Below are 17,675 nucleotides of genomic sequence, written 5' to 3'. Positions count from 1 at the left end.
CGTAGCGGAAGTTATCCTTTTCAAGGTAGTGCATTGTGGGCACTGTGGATATTTCTTTCTGCAGCAATGGCGGATACTTTTGGAGATGAGTTGTTTAGCGTGTTTGAGGAGGACCAAACAAGCACTAAGAAGCGGCAAAATGAGAATATTGGATCACAACCAGGGTAAAAGACAGTTTTATTTATACTAAGTCACCTATGCTCTTAAACACGAAAGCAGGACATTGGGCTGTGGCTCTGTATAGATTTCAAAGTGAAACACGTGTTGTTTGTTTAAACCTAAAGTTCTGTCTTATGTTCAAGGTAAATACTGTAGTTGTAAAATGACTTTAGATATTGTGAAACAAATCAGCATAGGCAGCTTTGCAGGAGCTCGTACGTGCTGATGGTATTTTGTACAGTTGCTCTACATCATTAGTGAATGTTAGAAAATATTGTGGCTAATGTTAGTATTCAGGATTTGTTAAAATTGATAGCTTAATGTTTTGAATTTTGACTGTTGTTAGGATATGGAACAACACTCTTGGGTGTTTAAGTTTTTGAAGAAATGTATCTATTGGCATCGTCACAGGACATAATCAGAGAAAAGCAAGTAGTGTGCAGTGCTTTTGAAGAATCAATTGACGAATGGGTTAAAAAAACTACTTGTATTGTTGCCACTGTGGTAGCATGTTAGGCAAACCTGATTTTAAATATTTTTTTGATAAAACATATGTAGTTATTTTAAGAAGAATCTCAATGTGCTTTATGAGATACAATCATAAATCAGAATTAAAGTAAAACAAATAGTTATGCAATTACTCATTTGAACAAACCATTTTATTAAAGCTTTTGAGTAAAACACAATATAGAAAACGCAAAATTGATACATAACTATTCAATATCCAGGAATTGCTTTGCAATTTTTATGATCAGTTTATACAAGATTCCATGTATGAATCTCTACATTTCTTTAACCTTGTTAACTTGAAACTTTGTGACAGTCAACAAAACGCTTCTTCAAATATATAGTTTGGATTACTGTATAGTTCTGGATTTTTGTTTCCTAGGAAATCGGCTCAGGGGAAGGATAAAACGGAAAACAGCTCTGCTGCTAAGAGCAAGCGAGAGCTTGATAATGATGGCACAGATGAAGTAATCTTTGGGAAGAAGCCGAAGATCGAGACTGTATCTGCAGAAGAAATAAAGTAAGCAAATGCAGAGATCAACTGCCTATTAATTTTATTCTATTTTTTCCTGGATATTTGTTTATGGTGTCGTGCTTGAGGAATTACAAGGCTGGAACTAAAATGTAGCCGTGTAGTTTGTTTGATATAACTTGGAATCCATCAAAAATATGTAAGAAGACATTTTACATCTAGAAATATCTTGAAGGGTAGAAATTCATTTTACTAAACTTTGAAATTAAGAAAAGACGTAGAGAATTCGAAGCACTTTGAAGTTAACTAAGCATTTTTATGGAATGTAAATGTTTGGCTGTAGACATCTGTGCCAGACCATTCATGACTGACAAGGCCATGTTATCATGTAGCCTGATGCTTGTACTCACCCTGCTATGTGTTGTTCCGATCAATGTTCATATGTAAAATGGACTACAGATCGCAATGATTCCGAAATAACACGCTTAGAGCAGTAAAAGAGTGTAATGGATAGGGAAACGGCAAAAGGTTGTGACGTTGTTGGAAAAGTGAAGAAACTTTGTAAGCGGGCTAGACACTGCAAAATGACTTGGTTTGAATTGGACTGAGAACATTCTGACATTGATCCAAAGAAATTAGAAAACTAACAAGGAGGCCTCGTGAAAGAAGGCAACCTAAAATGTTTTGCAGCAGAGATATTGCTACAAAGTAGGGCTGGGCCATATGGCCAAAAACATTATCAAGATAAAAAATTTAATATCAGTCGATATCGATAATTATCACGATAAATGTCAAATCATTATTTCTTTCAAGTTTAAAGGCAGATTTTTTCTCCTGAGTGAAAGTTGAAGAAACCAGACAGTTAATTGGTCAATTAAACAACTCTTTATTTTAAGAACACAACAAACACTTGTCAAACAGCAGAAACATTAAACAAATCTGAGGTAGAGAGTATTCAAGTCTTTTTTATGTCAAAATATGCATGAGTAAAATTTACAAAATAAATATCTTAATAGAAAAATTAAATACTGCAGTGTGATAAAACACACATAGAAGATGGCTCAGACAGACTGCAAAGTTTAAAGTGCTCTGTTTTATGTCTGATCGTAAAAAGCCAAAATATCTCCAAATTACCGAAGTTGAATTAATTTTCTTTTGACGATGTCATCGTCCTTTGAGATGGTCATTGGCAGCACAACATTTGCTTCAGTGTTCCTCATTTCTCCACTCTAACTACAATCCTGTCAGCCACCACCGTGTGGGTAAACAACACCACGTTAGCTTCCCGGTCTGCAACACGCACGCGTACTTGTGCAGTTTTTTGTGGGCATGCGCATATCATGTGCAAAGCATAAACATATTTATCGAACTTTTGTTAAAATTATATCGAGGAAAATGATATAGCGATAATTATCGTTATCAAATTATCGCCCAGCCCTACTACAAAGAGCTGAAGAATCTCTAGAGAGCCCTTGGGGAGGTATTCTTCCAGCAGTGGATCAACTGGGGTTGCTGATGGTTGTTGGTAATGAGGGTCTCGGTATTGTCACATGCAATTTTATCACTGTATCAGACTTGCTCATTTTGAAAGGGTGGGTCTTGAGCACAGAATCACTTCTGATTTGGTGATATTGCTAGTTTGTAGAAGCAGTGACATCAGGTTTGCTTTAAAATTGTCCAGAAAGATGACTAAGTTTTGTAATTGAAAACTCCATCTAGTCTTGCAGATCTTATGCCCAAAGTAAGGGTGGAACAGGTGGAGACTGTGGAAGGCTGCACGCATGAGGTAAGAGCAAACAAACCTGAAAATGTTCCAGATTAATGGTATTTAATCTTTTTGTCCATATAACTTCATTATAAGAATTATAAATGCCATTTTATCTGTTCAGGTTGCTCTACCAGCAAATGAAGAGTACACCCAGCTAAAGCCACGTGTTGGAAAAGCAGCAAAGGTATCAAGGACTATTGCAGTTTTTACTGGACTCTTAGTATATTATAGCAATGTATAATTGTAGAAATTTAACAATCTTATTAAATTGTTAAACACTATAAATTGTAACATTAAAATGCCCTTAGATTAATGTGTAATTAGATATTTTGAGGAGCATTCATGACAAGAGAAAATGTATACAGGGCTATCAGAAAGGTCATAGTTAATCAATTTGTACAACAAAATCAAGTTTTACTTTGATCTTGTCTGTTATCTGTTATACATTAATCGTTATGTGTATAATTCTTTAAAGTTAACTAAGTAAATTTACAGAATATTTTTACTTGCTTGCATATTTTTACTCGCTAGTAAAAAAAATGACCCAATATTTGTCTCTTAAAGGAGTATCCATTCATTCTGGACCCTTTCCAAAGGGAAGCTATTTTATGCTTAGACAACAACCAGTCCGTGCTGGTGTCAGCCCATACCTCTGCAGGAAAAACTGTATGTGCAGAGTAAGTATCTCCCATGCATTGGTAAGATGAACAACAAAAACTTGAATAATGGATTAGCAGAAACATTGTCCATTACATGAGGTTCTCATAGCCCATATGAATGAGGAAAATAACAATATCTTTTAATATTATGGTGTAATATGATGATAAAGGTTACAAACACAAGTGGACCATTTGGCCTAACAAGCTCTTTTGGTAGTAGTTAATAGACCCAAAGATCTCATCCAGCCATTTTCATGAAAGAAACTAGGGTATCCACTTCAACACCAAAGCAGGATAGTTTGGTCCTTATTTCCACAACCCTCTGGGTAAAGACGTGCCTCCTGTTCTCTTTTTTAAGTGTACTTTCATGTAATTTCCACCTGTGCCCTGTGGTTCATGTTTTACTGTTCATTCTGAAGAAATCTGCTGGGTTGACTTTCTCAATGCCTTTGATGATTTAAAATACTTGTATCAGGTCTCCTCACAGTTTTCTGTTCAAAACTAAAAAGGTTTGGTTCCTTGAGCCTGTCAGTGTTGGAAATTCTCTTAAAAGCAAAACCACGAGTCAAGGGTATATAAACTATTTAAAGGAATTATATTTTAATATTTGACAGCATTTGTCAAGTAGGACTCAGTTTTATGGGTTAGTTCATGTCTATACCAAAGCACTCCTGTAGTAAAAAATTGCCTTTTCTCTTAGAATTGCAGACAATGCTTCTTTTAATTTGTTTTGCATCTCACACAGGTATGCAATTGCATTAGCTCTGAGGGAGAAGCAACGAGTTATATTTACCAGCCCTATTAAAGCCCTAAGCAACCAGAAATACCGGGAGATGTACGAGGAATTCCAGGATGTAGGCTTGATGACTGGTGATGTCACAATCAATCCCACAGCTTCATGCCTTGTCATGACCACTGAGGTAGTGTGTCCTTAAAAACCAGAAAGAAGAGACTATTTGATGAGTGGATCAGTTGCTTTGTAGAAGCAACTAAAATCTGCTTGTTGGCTTTATTTCTGTATAAGATGTCAAATGAATATCCCACATTTGAAAATGTTATTGCCATAAACTGTATTAATATGTCAATATTTGCCCTATCACCTGTGGAAAAAATAAGTTTTCATGCTTCTTGTTATAAATGAAATGATTAGAAAGGGAAAAAAGGCCTGTAAACTTTGTGACAGTATGGCACTTTTATATTTTTCAGTTTCCTTAATCCTAATTACAATACTTACCTGTATAGCCTAAATACAAAAAGTCATTTTATGAAGGAAACATCAGCATAAAATGTTCTGTTTGCAAACATTGACTTTTTTTAATTGACTCTGGAGGATGATAAAAAGAAAACGTGGTGAGATGTGATGTTAAACCTGCACATGACAAGTTTTAAAACTACTTTTAAAACTTGAAGAAATAATACCAAACTACAATTGAATATATCACTTCAAGTTAGTCTGCCGTGGAGCAGTGCTGTGTATTGTTTAAGGTTAAACAATCTCTGATCATTTTCCAAAGTGAGGTATCAATAGGAAATTTTCATTCAGTTTGCCCAGGTGTAGAGATCTGAGTTTAAAAGAACATTTTTTCTTGATAGTTTCACAGTCTTACTTGGAATCGTTATTAATAAATCCAAAATGTAACATTTGTCTCTCACTAAACAGTAGTCAGATATTTATAATATTAACAATGCAGTATATGTTTACAGCACATAAGAAAGTAATACAAGTTAATCTGCTTTTTTAGATTCCTTACATTTGCATTTGATCAAAAACCAACTTGAATACCAAAGATGAAAGGAGGACACTGATTGATAAATTAACATTTACACAGATGGCTTACTTGTTTTGTAAAAGTGAAATCTGTGTGCTTTTTTCCTACCATCGTACTAACCCTGTTTAGAATTTAGATTTTGTGATAAAACTGGCTTCCCAACTGCAGTCTCCATAGCAATCCGTTGTCTTTTTTTATTGCAGATTTTAAGAAGTATGTTGTACAGAGGATCGGAGGTTATGAGGGAAGTAGCGTGGGTTGTTTTTGATGAAATCCATTACATGAGAGATGCAGGTAAGTCTTCAGTCATACTAAAGAGACCATTAGCATTCTAGTTTTAGTAGCAGTTTGGGTTTAAGAAAAAAGGATTTCTCCTCTGACTCCAGACTTCATTATTGAAGTTTATGATCTGGTTCTCTTTTTTTATCATTTGGAAATAATATAGTTAATATTTCAACCTTAATTTTTGACCGACGGTATGTAAATTATAATAAAGTGAAGTATTTATTTCATTGTAGTCAAGGACTTTGAGTATGTACATTTGGTATTTAAAAAAATATTTTTTTCTTAAGCTATTGCCTTCCATTCGTGTTTTATTATTCCTGGGAAAATTTGTTTTATGGTTTCTACAACAAAAGCGGATTAAAAAATGCTGACAAAGAAGACATTTCAGTAGTGTTACAGAAGTTAGGACAGTTACTTTACTGTGTTTGAGGTGTGCCTCTTGCTCTTCTTTACGACCCTCTTTTTGCATATTTAAGTTGATTTGATTTGCCCCAATTATTTTGCTACTTAATTTCACTAATTTTTGTAACCCATTAAAATTAGCACTGCTGACATTGAAAAACCAATAAGTGAGACAGTGTGCTAAGACACATTCAATAAATGTTGTATATTTTGAATTAACTGTAGGTAATTGTTAGTAACAATATAAGTGATTCATTGAATTGTACGGTTTAAAATTGTAAACCTGGAGTTATTGTGTCTTTAGACAGGATATGAATATCATTTAACTGTTTAAGCTTCATTACCCTTTTATACATGCTCTCTATGGCGTGCTGTGTTCTTGGATGTTTCATCTATTGTCAGACAGCCTCTTTTTCCTGGTGAGGGTCACAGGACAGGCTCCAGACTTCCTAGAAGCATGGGATACAAGGCTGAACCACGAGCTGATTGTGCCACATACACACCAAGGCGAAAAACCACTGAACCTAATCGACATGTCTTTAGAAGACAAATACACACGTTTAAAACGGGGGAAGGAGATATCAGTTCCATACAATAGAATCCCTAGTCTGGTAGTGAACACAGAACCTGAGAGCTGTGAAGCAGCAGTGCTGCATAGGCATAGCAAGAAAATATTCTGGAAATGAATGTCCTCTAGCAGGTAGTTACAGATGACTTTTCAGTTAACTTAAAAAGATGCATCTTTAGGACTTAAGTCCGATACAGAGGAAAATTGATCTTGCAACTAACAATCAACAGCTGAGTTTCTTGAAGGGTGGTTTTTTAAGTACAAAAGATTGTAAGGGTGCTTGTTGCTACACATTTTTTGTCCAATTATTTCAGGTTTGGGCTGGCACCACAATCGGAGATCTCATAGATGGGTGTATCCCACTTACTTTAAATGCTTTTGAACAGTTTATGGATGTAAATTATGTTCCTTTACACCTCAGCACACAGTGGAATCCTCCCTTCCTTCAGGGAATATTTTTAGAGGTTCTTGTTATTCTTGGCACTTATTCCATTCCTTACTATGAGGAGATTTTTTGTGTGTCTTGGATTTCAACTGGAGACTCCTGTGTAGTAAAGGGTATTTCACATGAATTAAATTAACTTTCTTTCATGCTTTACTACAGTGCATATTTAAATAAAATCACCATCAATGTATGTCAGAGTAAATGTAATACAATATGAAGTAAATTTCCTTTTCCTTAGTTATGCCATTTGACTTCTAAACAAAGTTGAAGAGCATGCTTAACCTTCTTCTGTATACTATTTTTAATGTAAAAAAGCCACCCTGCTGTATACATAAGAAAATAAAGTCTAAACTTAATAAGAGGCCATTCAACCAAAAAAGCTCATTTGGTTGCTTGTAACTAATTAATCTGGATATCATACCTGCCATTTCATTTAAGGATTCAGCAGTATCCACTTTGGATGTGAGCTTTTTTCAGATTCCTATAATTGTTTTTCTAGCACAGAACCACTACCTGTTCAGTCTTAAATACACATTCTCTCAATTTCTATTAGCATCCTTTGGATTGTTTCAGTATTAATCTTCATGTCAGTGGAATTATGGTTTTCACTGTTCTTGAGGATTTAAAATGTCTAAATTATTTCCCTTTTCATTATCTGGTCAGGACTAAAGACTTTTAGATTTGCTTATCTTACATGTAATTCTGCTTTTATTGTGATGTTTTTTACAGAGCGTGGTGTGGTGTGGGAAGAAACCATTATTCTCCTCCCAGATAATGTGCACTATGTTTTCTTGTCTGCTACCATTCCAAATGCACGGCAGTTTGCTGAGTGGATCTGCCACCTTCACAAACAGGTGTTTCATCACGTTTTTCACTATAGATTATAGTAGTGCCATTGACATTCCTACTATTCAGATTCTTTGATAAAATGTTTTAATTCATTAATTATCCACAAGTACCTAACAAGAAATAGTTTAACAAAGAGGATTTCAGTCTGTAAAGAACTTTAATTTTATTTTTTTATGACTGTAAGAAATGGTTTAAAATGAAAATACACTCATATTTTGTAAAACGAGCTCCTTACTCCTGAGTACTCTTTAAAACGAGTGATACTGTACGTCTATTTTTGTTAGAAGAGTGAATTTCCCCTGCTAATATGCGCTCCAAGCAGGTAGCTCATTCTTCCATTTTCATTTTTTGCTAGTCCCAGTTGTGTTACCTTAGCTATCTTGACGGAGATTGTTAGGGTGTTATCTTAGTTATGGGGTTCAATAATTTTTAAAATGCATAATTTGTAAAAACGAGTTTCAAACTTTTTATTTTTTTACATTTTATTGTTTTTTTTAATTATGTACAGTATAAGTACACACTATCCATATTTCCAGACATCTATCTTGATTTTATAGTAATGGGTTTTATTATTTGACTGCACAAGGTTTATCAACTAATGAACCATTTTAGTATGAAATTTTCATGTGTACTTGCATACCACCTAACTGCTTCAACTGCTTGCATTTAAACAGCTTGCTTAAAATTGGATACTTATAGATATATCATAATGGTAATGTAGTGTCACTTTTATTAGTTTTCAACTATGAACAGAAATTTTGGACCCAATTCTATTTAGCAAGGAATGAGTGTATATATATTTGGACAGTGTTCAAATTTTCAAATTTCTGTTTTTATGGGAAGTAAAAATATGATAGGATATTCATTTTTTACATTGGTAAGTACAGTACGTACATTAAGGTATAATTGTACAAACCCTTTCAATAATTTTAATCGTCATTGTAAATGTTTTCTACAGCCTTGCCACGTTATCTATACAGACTATCGGCCTACTCCACTGCAACACTATATCTTTCCAGCAGGGGGAGATGGACTTCACTTAGTGGTGGATGAAAATGTAAGTACATTTGATGTAAAAAATCACAGAAAATGTATTGTAAAACTTTCAGGGTTAAGTCTTGGTTTTGAATTTGGCCTCATCAGAATGTACACATCTTTCAGTTAAATATTTTGTTCTTTCTTTACAGTAATGTCTGTCATGAGTCAGGTCAAATATACTTCTTTATTAGAAATTTATTACAGTGACCTCAAAGTATTGGAACAAGTAAAGTTATTTTTGCTTTTAAGCATGCAATTTGTTTGTAACCATGAGCGTAATATGAATGACAGAAACAGTATAATTTTTTATTTTGGGAAAATGGAATATAACCAAATGTATGCATATTATGAACATACTCTGGTCAAACCAGTGAGTCAAGTGACCATTTTTATTGGAATATATTATATACATTTCAGAGTGTAAAAGTAAATATTGGGTTGGATATCTCTTTGTGGGCAATAACTGCATCATGAAGTCTGCAAACCATTGGGCTCATCAAACTCTTTCACTGCCCCCCCAGTACTCATAGGAAGCTGCATGTACCCACTTTGGTATTTATTCATTAGGAATTCATTTCTTAAAGTTTAAACTGGCATTTTCAAATTTTAGTTAGTCTTATAGGTCACCCATTTTTAAAGTTTTGCAATTTAGAAAATTCTTGTCCTTGAGTGCTGGAGAGTACTTAGATTTCAGTCCTAAATGTCCAGTCCTTTAAATTATGCCATTTAACAAATCACCTGCTTAGTTGAGCACAATGGAATTATTCCAGATCTTTATGTTGATTTAATGGTTATCTGTGATACAAGGCCAAAGTTGGATATCTCCGGTATATCTAAAAAATATTTAATTAATTATAAAAATTAATTTGTTTGTCCATGTGTACATAAATATTTTGAACAAAGTATTCTAGCCACCTTGTTTTTGTAATGAGTTCTATAATGAAATAAAGGTACTCCTTTTGCCATACAGGGGTCTGAGACCGTGGCAGGCTCATGGGCTACATGAGAACAGGGTGTGCTGGATTCCATTTTAAAGTTCCTAGAAGAAAGGACTAGAAAATGGTCCTTTCAGGTTGCCCTTGTGTGAGCATAATGGTTCATTTGAAGGGTGAATCTTTTTAATGCTGAAGCAGATAGTGACTTTCATTTTACTGTTGATTTATTGTTTATCCAAAATAATAGCCCATCAATAAATCTTTTTTGAATGATAAATTAACAACATAGTTCATGAAATATCATGTTTTTAAAGGGGTGTCCTAAAGTGACAATAGGAAATATTACTTCCAGGAGACAAAGAGTTAAGGTGTTTTGCTTCTTGTAGTTGGGTTTTTGTTTACTTTTCAAAAGGTGTATATATTGACCAAATAGAGTTTGCAAAACCTTGTGAGTCAATGGCTGATCAGGTGTCTGTTACTTCTTGAAGAAAACACTGTAAATATCCCATCTGATCCTCTTTGGGTTTATTTTGTAGGAAGACTTTACTTTCATATAGTCCCTGTGACTGTAATTTACTGAACACTGGATGGCACAGGTGTGGTAGTGATCACTACTCTTAGTTCCAGGGTGTATTCTGTAGGCAGGGGAGAGGACACATGTACTCATGTTCTCTCCAGTGTTTATGTGGGTTCAGGCACTCTAAACTCTTTGCAGTAATTAGTTGCTTTCTGATGATGGGTGATTTCAGAGTGATAGCAGTGAAACAGAGAAAGGTGATGTTTGTTTATTAAGAAAAAGAGTAGCCGCTTAAGTACAATATAGGAAAGGAAAAAAATACTTTTCATTTAAGCATATTTCAGTACTGTAATAATCCAAAACCTTTTAACCGATGACAAACTTCTTTTACTGTTATATGATAAAGAAAAAGAGTTGCAATGCATCTCCTGAGATTTGGCAAGAGACTATCTAGGCAGGTCTCTGTCTACCTGTAGTGTGTTGCTTATTAAATTTTGTAAATTTGCCTTCAAGATCATAAATCTCAATATGATCTAAATCTGAATCACATTCCAAGCCAAAATCATCATATTCAAAGCCTGGTATATTGATAGACACACTATTCATAATGATCATTCAATAGAATCAATTTATGGATCGTTTGATGGCCCCAGCCTTGGCAGTTTTTCCCTTAAATTTATGCAGTAGTGAATGTAGAAGAATTCTGTGACTATGGACTTGCATGTAGCCAAACTTTTGTAATGTTAAATTATCACTTGGTTTATAGCATTACTCTGTGACACAGGACTAAATATAAATCCATTAATTTTATTTCTCCTGATACTAGATTTCAATTAGATTTTCTTAGAGCCCAAGGGTACCTGGCTTTCTGACATGCTTGGAACAATCAAAACATATTTCTTAGAAGAACTGAGCAGGTATGTCTAGGATTTATGTGTTGGGTCCAGTAGGTTTGATTTTTGTATCTAGACAGCAGAGGTTAAATTATTTCTTGTACTTTGTGTGAGCTTGATGGCCGTCTCTAAAAGTATGCAGATTTCTGTATGTGGATTCCAGTTGTTGAGTGAAATTTGTGGAGATCATTGTTAAAATAAATCACCTTATGGAATGTTTTCTAATATGAGTTAGTGATCAGTACATGTACAGTGTTCCTTGTTGACCAGTTATTTCCAAGTCCAAGTTTTATTATTGCATGGTTATTAATTGCAATATAGTCACTGGTAGATTTGCTCAAGAAGTTTTACTACATGAAGTACATGTTCATATCATTTGCTATAAGATCTAAAAAGATTAGTTATGAGTATCAGGCAAGAAAGAAAAATACCCATATCCTTTTCCACAGGGAGAGTTCAGAGAAGATAATTTCAACACAGCAATGCAAGTGCTCAGAGACTCTGGTGACAGCGGCAAATGGGATCCAAAAGGACGTAAAGGAGGGACAAAAGGTTTGGAATAAATTAAAATGGGAAAATACATGGTGGAGGGCAGTTTGTGGCTGTAGTTCACAAGATGATATCCCTACAAATATCCTGCATTACATTCATGGCAAGGAAAACACAGCTCTGGAGGTTTTTTATACCTTTACGAGCCCGCCAGTAAATCTGAAAAGAAGTGCTTAACAAATTAGATACAGGAAAAATCCCCAACTTTTCCAGACAACACACACAAGGCTGGTTACTTGTCCTGTGTAATTCCCTGTTTTGTATCGCATGTAAATGAGTGAATCCATGCTTTGTAATGCTTAATGGAAATGGTAGTTCCATATGGATTAAAACTTTACTGTAAAAATCTCTACTGAAAATCTGACAATTCAGTAGTTGTGAATTTGTTCTGTATTGTATTCAAAATCGAAAGTATTCCTGTGATGTGTCCTCAAGGTTTATAAGAAAAAGGGCTATACACAGCCCTTCATCTCGATTGTAATGAAGTAAGTTTATAAACTTTGAGTCAGAAGTCAGAAAAGTTTTTGACCCTGCCCTCAGCTTTAAAATATATTTCTTGATATCTTTGTAAACAGTGAAATGTTCTTTCTTTTTTGTAATTTACTCTTCTAGTTTTGAATTTCAATTTGAAATTTATAGCTCTCAGATGATTAGCCTGATGTTAATTTCAGGTGTTTTTCACCTCTAGAGGGAAATCCACTTCATTCTTCACTGTCATTGTAACTGTTAGATTAATTGTGGATCTTGAATAATAAACACCTAACACTGTGGAAGTTTTTCTTTCTGTAAAGGTCATCAGTACCCACTTCATTAGTATTTGAATCTTATGTTGGTACTGTTTGCTCATGTTATTGTTGTTGTTTTTTTATTTTACTTAAATGTTTATTTTAATGCTTTTAGCAGTTGTTTTGATTTGAAGTTATGCATAACTGTCTTTAGTCTAAAAAGAAATGTTAGAAAGTAACCATATGTGTTTTTTTGTTTCCCCCAGGACCATCTAATGTTTTCAAGATAGTGAAGATGATCATGGAGCGGAATTTCCAGCCTGTAATCATTTTCAGTTTCAGCAAGAAGGAATGCGAAGCCTATGCACTGCAGGTGTCAAAGCTCGACTTCAATACAGGTAGACTAATAAATGTATAAGTAGTTAGTAACCCTCTTCTTTCCTTTTGATATCCATCATTTTGACTAATGCCAGTGCCAAGTTTTGTCTTTAGGGAGCTGATTAGTTTGAGTATAGTAACAGAATAGAACAAAAGTGGCTTTTAATTAGAGCTTGTCCTATTTTGAATAAGCTATCCTTTGTAAAAGAACACAAAGTTATCTTTTGAAAGCACTTGCCATCCTCTTATCAGAAAGGAAAGCAGGCTTCCTTTTTCGTTGTGTTATGGTGTTATCATGGACTTGTCTGTACATTGCTCCATTTCTGATGTTGTTATTTCTAGATTACATTCTACCTTGGGACAGAAAGAACAATATGGTCTTAAGGATTTGGTTTGGCCTGAAACATGCATCTGTAAAGATTGTCTGACTCATTAGGGGTTGTAGGAAAAAGTCCAACAAAAGTATTGTGAACTTGTGTGGCTTCACAGGAAGATTAATATAAATGGCATTGATAAAATCTTCCCTGGCTGTGATAAATTTGGGAAGTCACTTGAAAAGTATAATGGAAATGTTAATTTGAGAATATAAGTCATATTAGTTATTTAGTTTTGTTTAGTCTGTTGAATAAACATTGATTTGTGTATGTTTTTGGGTGTTAAATACAGTGTGGATTTTACTGGACATAACCCAATTGGAAAGTCTGTTAAACAAGTCTGACTCAACCTTATCTGTTAACTTTGGAAAATGGTTCTCAAAGGGCACTGGTAAATGAGAAAACAGTACCAAATGGAATTATTGTGATGGTTATAACAAAAAAGGAAAAAAAAAACACTGGACTGGTATGAAGCCATCTATATATAGTGCAGATTATGGGACTGAAAACAGATTTAGTAGGAAACATTAATTGTTCCACATGAAGATACATTTACAGAATCACTTTTAAAGATATCTCATGTTTTAGAGCTTTTTGTTGATAGCTATTCTAGACCTGTTGAAACTATAGCCACTTGCTTGTTTCTAATTCTTGCTTCTTTTCACACTGCATCTTAGACAGTTTCCAACTTCAAGAAATGTTCTGTTCTGTCAGGAATGGACAAATACTCCATGCTGATGTTGTGATGTGGCTCCACAGGCCAGCCGCTAGTTACATTATTGCAGTTGAATAGCCCTTTAGCGATATAATCTTTGGTTGTGTTCTCTTCCTGGTCCTGGTGCTGTTCAGCTAGTATTCCACCTGCCAAGTGGCACAGACTGTTCTCATTCTCCAATAAAGCCTGAGCACTTAAATGAATGAATTTCTCTGCAGATCCTGATCCAGTGTCTTGGAAAAAGTACTCAGACCCTTCCAGTGGGCTTCCATTTTGTAAAATTATAAAATAACCATAACACTTTATATAGCATAATATTTCATTCAAGGCTGGAATGCTTGAACTGAAGACATCTAAGGGGTAAGATAAATGACATTAAATGACAAAAAAAACAAAGCTGGAATATGTTGATGGCCTTATTATTGAATCCATGGATCTAAACATTTAGTGGAAGCACCATGCTTAAATAAATATTAAGGGTCTTTATTTTATACCATTCTTCTAATTAATATTATCTCTGAGTTGTTTTTGAGAGCTCTTTTCTTTTTCTGGATTTCTGCTTGAAATTCAATTCCTGACTGGAACCTCTCACACTCCAATTAGATAAAGTAACTCAACTAATTGTCTGATTTGTTAAGGTATTTTTGTAAGCCTAAGACTTATAATTAAGTATTTTTTCATATTCATTTATTTTTGAATGTGTGGACTATATTGTGTATATAACTTACTTTTTCTTTCATGTGTCATAATTGCAAGCTTTAAAGCAAGAACATTTAAAAAATGCACAAGGGTCTGAATACTTTTGCAAGGTACTGTTCATGTTCACGAAAGATCACTTTCCATTTTTTTATCAAACTCCTGTGCTATTGTAAGGATTAGAACTAGTGACATTCATGAAAAGTGAAATATTAATTTTGCACCTTAGATAAAAATAGTTCAACTGGGAGTGCAACTGTGTACTGTATTAAGACCACGGATGAAGAGCTTTATTAAACTTTGCAACAATCAGACTTATTTTCAAGTTTCACTAACAAGAACATTTTTAAAACTAATAAAAGTGCTGAACTTGATAGTGGGCCAGCAGGAGCAAAAGGTTTTCTCTCCTCTAGCTGTACAGTTACAGCTTATTCCTGACAGGAAGGCTTTGCACTGGCACATTCTAGATTTCTGTAAGTTGTCCCTAAGTTGTATCAATTTAATTTTCCTCACATCCAACAGAATCTAATTATGATTTATAACAAATGGGAACAAGGGATATTTACAGTACTTGGAGGAGGGATTTTAAAGATGGCAATTTCCCAACCTTTGTAACCTTATGCAGTTGGATGAATAATAAAGGTAAAGACTTGTAAAGAAATGATTATTTTTAGGAATGGCATAGAAAGAGTGGATATACTAAATGTATGTTTGTGTTATCCAATTGAAATGGCGGAAAATGTTTTTTCTGTCAGTATTTTGGAATGGTTGAACAGCTCGCATTTTTAGACTTAATGGAATGTAGTCCTTTTTTGCTTAATTCCATTAGTAGTTTTATAATACTGTGTGACCCAGATAGTGCTAAAGCCAGTTAAAAATATTTTGCCACGTGCAGCTTTTCTGTAATGAATTGCAGTTGTCCTTCTCTCCCGCTGTGCTTCTTTTTCTTGCTTTGTTTCTTTGGAGTGTTTATAGACCTATAAAGAATGACTTAACAGACATGGCGTCTGTCAGTCACATTTTGCATTCTTTAACTATTTTTCTTTATTTTAATTCAATCCAGAAATTCAAGTTTTGTGACAAGTGGTGAAGATAACTTTTTCCTTTTCTCCCTTTGTTCCTGTGGACCTTCTTTTGGCAGAGAGCACTGCCAGGCAATGTAGTTTGTGCTCTGCCTCAGTCCCAGCATATTAGTAGTCTCTTTAGAGAGAAGGTGTCAGGTTTTTGCCAGATGGAATGATGTAAGAAGTTTGCCTCTTAGTATGTCTGCTTGTAGGACTAGCTCTAACTGGACTTTTGTGATTTTTGAATTGTTAAAGAAACCTGAAGAAAAATGTTTCAGAAAAGTGTTCTTAAAGACCTATATATATATTTATTAATTGGTGAATTACTTTCTTCAGTATGGTTTACATAATTCAAACCAATCAACCACATTCCGATCTTTGTCTTTGGAGACAACTTATTTACTTTGTTGTTAAACCTCAAATTTGTTTGATTGCTTGCTGCTGTTAAATCCCAAAACTGCTTTTTTGCACCTTAAAAGGTACACAATATACACAGAACATGGGAAGAAATGTATATCAACGTGAGTAAGTTTTTTTTAGAAAATGAATATGCAGATTTTGGAAATAACTTTTGTCATGCACTTGAGTGACTTTGTTGCATAAGAACTAAATCATTTTGTGAGAGAGTTCATTGGACTTAGGTGATAAGGTGATTTTACTTGTTTGAAGTAAAGAAAAATGGAGAAAGGAACTGAAATGCTCAACTAATAGGTTTGCCCTTGTGTGATGAAGATTGGATCCTAATGGATGCGAGCGTAGTGCTGAGGTATAGAACTGTGTGCATTGATTTTCCTCTTCCCTGTTTAAAGGTTTTAAGTAAGGTGGATTTTATGTGGGCTCAGAGGTTTCCTGAAACTTTTGTTTTTGACTCAATGGTATATGCTGTTGAGCTAAAATTTGTTTGAGTTGCTATGTGAATCATTTTTTATCTTCCTTTGAACCAGGAGTTTAATGATCAGTCATGAATTGTGTGTTTCAGTTAAACATGCATATACTTATCTAATGGACAAAGTAACCTTTCCCAACTTGTGTATTGTAGATATGTACCTGCCTATCTTCTGGAATTTATTTAAACTGAATTTATGCTTATGTTTAAATCTCAATGGCTGTCTTCATTCAGTAATCTATGAAACTTCTGACAGTTTTGCAATGTTTGTTCTCGAAGAGTGTTTTCTAATGGCCACCGATCATATTGTTAGCTTGAAGTGTAACACATGGTGTTTTTTGGATCCAAAGGGAGCTTCAAAATATAGTAAGGGTTTACTTAAATGTCTTTTATAAAGACTGCAGAAATGTGAATTTTAACTTTGGATGAAATGGAAGCTAAAACGAGAGGAAATGTTTTCTCAGTCTTTTCAAACCTCACATCCCCCTTTTGTAGCACCAGCTGCACTATGGCTTACTGCCATATGCCGAGGTCCCAGTCCCACCACTCTGCAGGGCAATAAAAGTGTGTCTAGTGTCCTGCTGCCCAACTTCACTCAATTTACATGTATTTCCTGTGATTCTAGTTTCTGTGTTTTTTTTTAAATCACTGTGACAAATCTTCTGAAACATCTCCAGTTTTCAAAATGCTTCTGTGCTTTCCTTTAACCTCTTGGCTAATATTTTAATTTCCCCTACCATATCCTTTTAATTTCCCCTATTTAGTTTATTTGACTTAGTCACATCACTGTATTTTTGCTCAATTGGTAATGGTTAAGTGATTAGAAAATATACATTACAAAAATCCCATAAGATTTCTTTCTTTCAAATAGCAGAACTGTTTAATCCCAAGGAAATGGTTTAAATATGTATTAGAAGTTTCTTAAGATAGAGTGAAATGTTCTTTTCTACCAAGTAGCTGCAAACTCAATGTCTGCTTTTCAAATTTACCTTCTAACAGTTGAAACAGCATCCTGCAGTTAT

At 34.4% G+C, this 17,675-nt stretch overlaps 1 protein-coding gene across 1 annotated transcript in view; it reads left to right on the top strand.

Annotated features, from left to right (window-relative positions):
- Window positions 1-8: 8 nt before the first annotated feature.
- The window catches only part of mtrex (Mtr4 exosome RNA helicase), a 60,642-nt gene continuing 42,975 nt past the window's right edge, over window positions 9-17,675 (top strand). Inside the window, exons 1-11 of the mRNA XM_088629401.1 lie at window positions 9-164; window positions 1,049-1,186; window positions 2,858-2,924; window positions 3,028-3,090; window positions 3,471-3,583; window positions 4,311-4,485; window positions 5,538-5,628; window positions 7,764-7,888; window positions 8,842-8,940; window positions 11,716-11,818; window positions 12,807-12,938. Coding sequence (XP_088485527.1) covers window positions 67-164; window positions 1,049-1,186; window positions 2,858-2,924; window positions 3,028-3,090; window positions 3,471-3,583; window positions 4,311-4,485; window positions 5,538-5,628; window positions 7,764-7,888; window positions 8,842-8,940; window positions 11,716-11,818; window positions 12,807-12,938 — 1,204 coding nt within the window. The 5' untranslated portion in view covers window positions 9-66. The remainder of the gene's footprint in view (window positions 165-1,048; window positions 1,187-2,857; window positions 2,925-3,027; window positions 3,091-3,470; window positions 3,584-4,310; window positions 4,486-5,537; window positions 5,629-7,763; window positions 7,889-8,841; window positions 8,941-11,715; window positions 11,819-12,806; window positions 12,939-17,675) is intronic.

This window comes from Lepisosteus platostomus, chromosome 4 (assembly GCF_059453375.1).
Source record: "Lepisosteus platostomus isolate fLepPlt1 chromosome 4, fLepPlt1.hap1, whole genome shotgun sequence".
Classification (NCBI taxonomy): Eukaryota; Metazoa; Chordata; class Actinopteri; order Semionotiformes; family Lepisosteidae; genus Lepisosteus; species Lepisosteus platostomus.
This window is presented reverse-complemented; position numbering and strand designations above follow the sequence as displayed.